At 34.7% G+C, this 9490-nt stretch overlaps 1 protein-coding gene across 1 annotated transcript in view; it reads right to left on the minus strand.

Annotated features, from left to right (window-relative positions):
- The window catches only part of LOC148911392 (uncharacterized), a 30442-nt gene extending 20952 nt beyond the window's left edge, over positions 1 to 9490 (minus strand). Inside the window, exons 1-3 of the mRNA XM_089029590.1 lie at positions 9426 to 9490; positions 4122 to 4188; positions 1319 to 1561 (exon numbers count right to left, since the gene is read on the minus strand). Of these exons, the coding sequence (XP_088885716.1) occupies positions 1319 to 1561; positions 4122 to 4188; positions 9426 to 9434 (319 nt within the window). The 5' untranslated portion in view covers positions 9435 to 9490. The remainder of the gene's footprint in view (positions 1 to 1318; positions 1562 to 4121; positions 4189 to 9425) is intronic.

Here is a 9490-nt window from a genome sequence, read left to right on the forward strand (position 1 = left end):
TGCCAAGTTCATGCATAAACTTGCCAAGATCATGTAAGATCAGGCCTGATCTTGCATGATCTTGGACAAGATCATGTAAGATCAGGCCTGATCTTACATGATCTTGGCAAGTTTATGCATGAACTTGGCAAGTTTATTCATTATCTTGGCATGATCTTGGACAAGATCTTGTAAGATCCTATTTAAGATCTTGCAAGATTCTTATAAGATCTTAACAAGATCTTAGCAAGATGTTCAACCTGGGATTATACAGCACAGTACAGTACAGTACAGAAATGGTGTAGTGCTTGTACAGTAATGTTTCAATGTACAGTTTTGTTTCAGTTTAGGCTGTTGTAATGAACATTGTAGCTGCAAGTCTGCAGTACAGTAAAAAGAAAACAGTAAACAAACAAATATCACAGAAGTCTTTACATTAAATTATACAATACAATGCAGTAAATGCAAATGTAGTTCTTATACAGTAATGCATTTTTTGTTCCAGTTTAGGCTGTTATATTGACCACTGTAGTTCAAGATTTACAGTACAGTAAAAATAAATGGTTAAAAATGTGTTTTCAGCTGTTTTTCTGACACTTCGGTTAATAGGGACACCCCGTTGATAAGAACAGTTTTGTCCGTCCCAACGGTGTCCTTATTAATGGGGTTCCACTGTATATATAAAGATTATTATATATTATTATAATTAATATATAATAATGATAATGGTTATGCTAACCACACATTTGAGGGAAGACAGTTAAATAGTTTAACAATCTTTCTGCTGAATTGGTGTATGACCTTAGAAATGTGACATAGAGGATATTACATGGGCGCTTGGAGATACAAAATTTATCTTCGAGTGTTGAAAAGATCTCTCACAAGTGAGTGCAGCAAACGAGTGAGAGATTTTCAACACTCGAAGATAAATTTCATATCTCCAAGCGCCCATGTAATATTCTGTTTATTTTATAATTATCAATGAAGTATGTTTTGGCTTTTTCAGGCAATTCTTTCCGTGTATTTTTGAATAGCCATCGCAATGGTGTTATTTTCACACGTGAAAATAACATGTTATTTTCACGTGTGAAGATATCAATTTTTCGAAATAGAGAAAAATAGATATTTCATTGGTAATTATATAATAAAGTATATTATTTCTACTTCTAGCATTAATAATTATTATGTTAAAGGCATCAGATAAATAAGGAGGAAAGAGACCATTCAACATTTGTACGCAACTACATGTATATTCAGTGGATGTTCATTTTTTTAACTTTCTCTTTTTTCAATATTTAAATGTTAATTATTTAAACATTATTCATCACATTGTTATTACCTTTTATTGCTCTCAAACAGTGCTGCACTCCGCTCTTGTCCGTCCGGAGGTCAACACAAGGAGCTAGAAAGCTTTTGCATAAAGCACCAGCTGAGCAATTATGCCACCATTGGAGAGTTCTTGAACCATCATCAATAAAACTATCGAAATGCTCCACTGTTGTATTACTGATAACTGAATCATTGCAACTTGTATTGACAATGGTGTTTCCTCCATTGTCTTCCACAGATTCTACTTCTAGCCCTGTGGACACCATATATGAATTGAGTTTGATGTGTTGTTTCCTCCTATGCTAAGAGGGTTTGGCTAAGGGTTCTCAGTTGAGCGTTTTGTGTAAAGAATATTCTTGGCTCCACGTAACTGTTTGTTGAATGTGATGTTATACCGTTATAAGAAAATTTAGCTTTACAAAAAAAAACTTTGTGTTATTCGATGTTTGGATTTCGATTTATTACGAATCAAATTCTGTCACGCAATTCTGTCACACATTTTCAAAGCATTAGAAATAGGGAAATTCTATTGCTGGTTTTCAGTCATTCCCAAGAGAATTAAATAATTAACAAAACACACGGCTGCCATGTTGGATGACAACAAAGGAGACTAATGACAAATCTTTTGTTAAATTCATCCAACATGGTGGCTGTGAAAACCATCAATTGAAATACTACGTTTTTAACTTAGTAGATGATTGTTAATTTTATTTTGATTATTATTGTTATAAAAGCATTGAAGTGGTTGCAATATAAAAGTGATTTTCAACCTTCGTGATTTGAAAAAAAGATGGCGGACACATACATTTCAACTTAATGATCAGCATCTTATCTCCATATCTAAACTGACTTCTTTTAGCTTGGAATTTGGCTGAGATATGTAGTTTTTTTGCTGTATCAGCTTAAATGTAAATTGTGTCTTAAAAAAGAGTCCTCGGAAAATTTTCGATGACATAGGTGAAAGCCATGAATTGAGTGTAGTGGTTTTGGGTACCGTATGACTGGAAAAGAGTCTCCAATTAGTGCAAAAGTGCTAGAATGACTAGACACTTAGATTAGTATATGTAATAGGACTACATGCTGTCCAATTTGGAAATAGTTGGATGAAAAAAGTTCAGAGGACTAACAACATTGGAAGAGGCTGATAGGCTGAGTCCAATTTGGCAGTCAGAGGAATTGTTTGAATTCAATTATTTCCAAATTGGACAGGCATGTAGTCCTATAGAGGCTTTGCACCATCACGTGATGGCAGCCATGACAGGAGGCACAACAATAGAGTCTTTCTCCCCTGGGAAACTGAATTCTTTCTTGTGTAAACCAGATTAAACCAGATTCAATTGCTGCTGTCTCCTGTCATGGCTGCTATCACGTGATGGCACAAAGCCCCTATTGCAGATTAATTATATCATCCCAAACTATACTAGACTGATCCCATAAGTCATAGTTTTCCCTCGAAAGAATGCGAATTGAAACGATCCAAAATAATCTTTAATTTGGACAGGAAACAAAATTTGAAAATAATACAATAGTTGCTTACATAGGATTTTAGGGCTTACCATAAACCACGAAACGAAACGAAACGAAACGAAACAATAAAATGCGAAACGAAGATTTCGCATTTTACAGATCTTTAAAATGCGAAACGACAGACTGTAACCTGAGGCTTTGCGATCTCATGTTTAACTGTAAGCTTACTCACGAAATTAGATGAAAACTGTGTAGCTCCATGTCTTAGAAAATTAGAGATTACTTTGAATCTCAGTGGGAAGAACAGTGTAAACTTTCCATGTACCAAAAGCCACAAATTTATAAACTATATTGAAATACTTCAACTTGTGTTGTTGTGGTGCCATTTTGAATGCACAGGGACCCCAATCGAATCATAATATATGACACCAGAGAAAAAATTTAGCGCCAAAGGTTTTACTTTTCAACTTATTTTAATGAGGTAAGAGAAGTATGGCGTTTAAAATTCTTTGAAGCATTTTCCTTATGTTTTGCCGTCGAGTTATAACAGTTTGGTGCGTCTGGTGCTGAATAACAGCTGTACTAGAAAAATGTCATTAGCATGAATATCACTTTGAGTATCAATTTTGACTTAACCACATGTTTATGTTAGTTATGCATAGTTTGTGCTGCATGCTTTTCTGAGAAAAAAAAAACTAGAAATAAATTGAATCCTTTTCTCGCTTTTCTTCTTGTGGGCCTACTTTGTGCTGTCATATATTATGATTCGATTGGGGTCCCTGTGCATTCAAAATGGCGCCACAACAACACGAGTTGAAGTATTTCAATATAGTCTATAAATTTTGGGCTTTTGGTACGTGGAAAGTTTACACTGTTCACTAATCTCTAATTTTCTAAGACATGGAGCTACACAGTTTTCATCTAATTTCGTGAGTAAGCTTACAGTTAAACATGAGATCGCAAAGCCTCAGGTTACAGTCTATCGTTTCGCATTTTAAAGATCTGTAAAATGCGAAATCTTCGTTTCGCATTTTATTGTTTCGTTTCGTTTCGTTTCGTTTCGTGGTTTATGGTAAGCCGATTTTAGAGTAATGATATAATAAAGTGATTCAGATGAGTGAAACAGTTTTCAATATTGCACCTTGGTATCTCACGCGGACATTCAATTTTGTTAGAATTTGGGCAGATACTGGCGCATTTTTGAAATCCGTTGCAGAATGCATTAGGTATAGTCACATTATTTCATTTTGTATGTTAGCCGTTTGTTTTAAAAAACAAACAAAAAACATCGAAAATGATATCAACCATGATATAAATAAAAAGGATCGATACTTAAAAAATCTTACCTTCTGGGATGTTGATAATTTGAAAAATAACACCACCCAAGACGATCCAAAGGTAAGCACTCGATCGCTAAATAAAATATAGACTAATCGTTATTCAGTACAATTCCTGGCGCCATCTTTCTTGAACAAGTACTTGATTGGGGATCCCCGCTGAACACAAGTATTGCATGCTCAGGCATTTAACACACAGGGATCCCAATGGAGCAAATCTAGATTAGTGTTGCTATCAGACTTGTGGCTGGCAAACTGATATCGCCATTTTCGACTGAACGCTGTGACAAATTTAGCTTTTTTGCAATAGCCAGAGTACTAATATTAAATATTTGTTTCAACCCCCCCTTAAGTCAGCAAATGCTATTAAAGCTCCAATTCTTTGTGTGATTTTTTTTCAATAAGCCCCCTACTTTTTCTCCAGCCCTCCCCCCCAAGGCATAATTAATGAACAGTCCCTAAATTTTTCCCATGAGTATAACCATGTATGCCAGTAATCAGTTTGAGGTAAGTCAATCTTTTTAACAGCACATTTTTCTGTGCATAGGATTATAAGCATTGAACTTACACAGTTTAGACATTTCCCTTTCATAAGTAATTATTCTATTCAAGACAAAATTTAAATTTTTCTCTTTTTGATTTGAAAATATTGCGATTTTTGATTAACTCCCCCAGTCCTCCCTCAGAAAATCCTTGGGTTTTGGACCATTTTGCGACGTTTTTCCCCCTAATGAATCAAAAGTGATATTTTTGAGCCGCATAATATTTATTTGAGATGATTAAAATAAAAATGCTTCGTAATATATATCAGAATAAATACGCCATTAAAAGTTTTGTTTCATACTCTGAACCATTACAACTACCAATATTGCTATGGTACCTTATTTCAATCGCTATAAATCCTACAAATTGATTTATTTGAAGAGCATCTAGCGCAAAAACAAAAATGGTGAACCCTGCAGATGAAGGTGGATGAAGGCTAAAATGACCCTAGATGAAGCTGAATGAAGGCTAACCAAACCAACTGGAGACTAATTAAGCCAGATGCAGATGAGTGAAAGCTAATGAAGCCAGATGAAGGCAAATGAGCCCAGATGAAGGCTAATGAATCCAGATGAAGGCTAATGAACCCAGATGAAGGCTAATGAATCCAGATGAAGGCTAATGAATCCAGATGAAGGCTAATGAATCCAGATGAAGGCTTATGAATTCAGATGAAGGCTAATGAATCCAGATGAAGGCTAATGAACTTAGATGAAGGCTAATGAATCCAGATGAAGGCTATTGAATTCAGATGAAGGCTAATGAATCCAGATGAAGGCTATTGAATTCAGATGAAGGCTAATGAATTCAGATGAAGGCTAATGAATCCAGATGAAGGCTAATGAATTCAGATGAAGGCTAATGAATCCAGATGAAGGCTAATGAATTCAGATGAAGGCTAATGAATCCAGATGAAGGCTAATGAATCCAGATGAAGGCTAATGAATCCAGATGAAGGCTAATGAATTCAGATGAAGGCTAATGAATCCAGATGAAGGCTAATGAAGGCAAATGAGCCCAGATGAAGGGTAATGAGACCAGATGAGGGCTAATCAACCCATGAGATGAATGCCAATGAACCCAGATGAGGTGGATGCAGGCTAATATGGAACTCAGATGAAGGCTAATAAACCCAAATAAAGGCAAATGAACACAGGAGAAGGCGGATGAAGGCTTATGAACCCAGATGAAGGTGAATGAAAAAACTACTAATAAACCCAGGTTGAGGCCAATAAACATAGATGAAGGTAATTGAAACTAGAACAAGGTGAATATGAAAGTCCTAGACAAATGTGATGAATTAGGCTAACACAGTTGAAGGTGAATGCACTTTATCATATAGATATCGATGAAATATCAGGATTTATCCGGTGTCTAAAATCCCGTACATTCTACTAAGTGAAGATATCACTTACTCTGACGAAGGACTAACGTCCGAAACGTCAGTTTCACAAAACTCTTTACGGTGATCCAATTCATCTACAAGTTCCTAGTGAAGATATCATATCCGTCACATGTGAACATATCACCGTTGCCATGACTATGTTCTTATCAACCAATCAAATTTAGGCCTTCGCGGTTTCTTTCATTCCTCAGATAAAAAATGTCAGCTCCGGCATTGTCGACAAACGAGAATTTTGGTGATAACTTCGACCTGTGTCCTTATTTGTATTGTAATATTTTATCAACACAAGTAGTACAAACCGGGATTAATAATCCAGAGAGATTTGTCAGAATCACTGATGGTGACGTTTCGTTGATAAATTAATTGTTGTTTTTGTTTAGTCTTCTCCTTCACTTTTATCAACGTAATTTAGTATCAACGTAACGTCAACATTTAATATTTCTTCCAGCAACAACGGTGATCAAGATATTTTTTTAGTTCCGTATTTTGCTGTTCCTTTTTTTTTTTTTTAATCGCACAGTCGATTGTTTTGCCGATTGGGCGTTCGGCCAACTATGTGAAGAGGCCGACATTAGGCATATTTGATGGCCTCGTATTAAACAGCGAAGTATTGCCCGATATTGGTATTTGGCCTAGTATGAAAGCATCATTTCATTATTTCAAGACACTAAAAATCATTTGGGGAAAACGACTTTCAAAACTTATAATGAGCAGTGTCTGAGAGAACAGAAAAATATACCCGGATTTCAAGAGCAGAAAATATTTATGATGCGCTATGTTATTTGAGACCAAAATCACTTTTCCTTTTATAACTGTGTTAAAAACCCTAATCTTGGCCCGTACAGACTTTTTCGTGTCGAAGCGAAAATGTGGACAATATTTCATATGCATATGTCTTAACGCACTACCATACTATCTTAATGTTGGTTTTTTTTTTGCAATGGGTGTTGTACCGAAAAAAGACATTTAGACATTTAGACTAAAAGAAATATCACGTGTTTCCTCGAACGTTCTGGCATAAAACAAATGCTGAAATACCATTCTTCATCTTAAATCCTCACTAAATGGTCGTATCGGGGCATTCTGGATTTTCGATTCACGAGTTAAATTTTACATTTAAAGTTCAGCGGGCTGGCTGAAATGAAACAGGTGATTTTTTGTTTAGTGTAAATATGTAAATGTTTAAATGTCTAAATGTCTTTTTTCGGTGGACAACGTTAATGACATTGACTGTATATATACATTAGAAATGCGCTAAAGATAAATATAGAGATAAGATAATTATCGAGAATAAGGATAATAATTTGTAATGTGTAATGATATCAGCATGTAAACATATCAATATGTATATCAATATACATAGACCTAACTATAAAAATGAATATGAACTATAAAAAGAGTAATCAAAGCAAAATAGAATCTTAAAATTATCAAGGACAACTATTATACTTTTCAAACAAAAATGTCTTAGGATTGGAGTTAAAAGTTTCAAAAGATTATATATATGGGCTTGTAAAGTATCATATAGATCGTGTCGATGCGTGTGTTTACATGCTTGTTTCAAATTGTAATTTATAAGTAACAGTATTTTAAACTTATGTCGAAAAAGAGCAAATAAATACAATTTATAAAAGAACTGAACACCAAGAAATAATATATTGATATATTTCTTCAGGTTTCATCGGATGCCGAGCCCATAAACAACCCAAATTTCGCTCGGAATTCGAGAGCTTCGTATAAAAGCGCTCTTTGAAAAACCCAAGCTGATTTTCACATATGACTTAGCTTAACATTTGAAGGTATTATGGCTGGAATTTCGGATAAATCCGAAAGCCAGTGCACATGAAAATGCGCTTTGCAAAGGGTGAAATTTAAATATCTGAGAAGTCGAAAAATGTAGATTGTAAATAGTTCCTGTCCACTTATTAGAACGCGTTTCACTATTCATATCTTAGCTTAAATAAATCATTAATCTTTCGCTTACCATATTCCAAAAACAGATCTTTTCTATTTTGCCTCATTTATACGCGAGCGCCTTTCACAGACCTACCATTTTCACCTTCGATTTAGACTGATATGAGGGCGCCAACGGCTTAATTCGATTTTCACGTTTTCGTCAAAATAAAAGTGAAATCATCCAAAGTCAACATTAGTACGTTTATCTAGGTGGTATTCCACATCTTCGGACCAACTATGAACAAAATAGATTTTTTCAACGTGGCCACCAATTTTCGATTATATACGTTTGATTATTACAGACATTGCCTCTTAGCCTTTGTCATATTTCACTTACTAGGACTTACTAACCGATTTCTTTAGCACTCTCCATTTATTACTCTTTATTTATCGTACTGCCGCGCCGGACGAAGGCCGACATGGTCAAAATGTTTACTAATTTTCAATAAAGTTTTTCAAGCTAACCAGGACAAGTAGTTCACAGATGTGAGTTTTCACCATTAAAATTGGTTGCGAAAACTTTAAAACGCAAAAACCCAGTATCTCCCACAGCACAACCTTTTACCCTTTTGAGGGCAGCGAAACTTTGTACTAAATTAAGATGTTTTCTTAGGAGAAAAGCCAAGCTAAAAACAACAGGGATTGTGGAGCACCACTATATTACGAGTTCTATAAGAACACGTCTCTCAACAACACAAATATGCACTCTTTTTTCTCTAATCGTACAAGCCGGAAAAGCTAAATAAATGGCAAATATATTTGGCGAAATATGCAATCCTTTTTATATTTCATTCAACATTAAAATAGATTTTGGTTTTCATTTTCATTTTTTTCATTCAATTATTTTTAACACCTATAAAAATGTTTATAAAGTTGGATTTCAAGCGAAAAGTGAGTGAATCATTTAAACACCCGAACTGGACTGATACACAATCAAAATTTTTGCGAGTTACTAATGATTGGACATACAGAATTTGTTATTTGTTGATCCTTTTAAATTTTGTTTGCCCAATGTAGAAGTCTAGCATGTTGGTATTTGCTTTTCTTGGTCTCATCGGATTCGTGTACAATTCGATATTCAAGCTCCGGCTGATTTTAATGTTTCTTGCGTATCATTGCCATAGAAACATTAATTCATCTGAAATACTCGTACAGCAGTATCAACTTCAACAAAGACTAATTTCTAGTGAGAATTATTTAACTTCAACCAACTTCACATAGTTTGCAAAAAATGCCAATCAAAAACGTTTAGTATGACTATAGAAAAACCGGTTAGAGACACACTTTTGAAGGGATCGTAATAATGTATTGTACTGCTTTAAAACTGTTCTTTAGACACTATTTTGTTTATAAGTAATTGTAGGTATATACTATTAAAACTAAGCGATAGATCAGATAGATAAGCTTACCTTTTTCATTTTGAGAAGAAACACCAACTTTATCTCGAGTCTTGCAAAAGATTATTCACTGAAAT

The sequence above is a fragment of the Actinia tenebrosa genome, unplaced genomic scaffold, assembly GCF_029948245.1.
Source record: "Actinia tenebrosa isolate PJP-AT-01 unplaced genomic scaffold, QUT_ActTen_1.0 PGA_scaffold14__42_contigs__length_11649687, whole genome shotgun sequence".
Lineage (NCBI taxonomy): Eukaryota > Metazoa > Cnidaria > Anthozoa > Actiniaria > Actiniidae > Actinia > Actinia tenebrosa.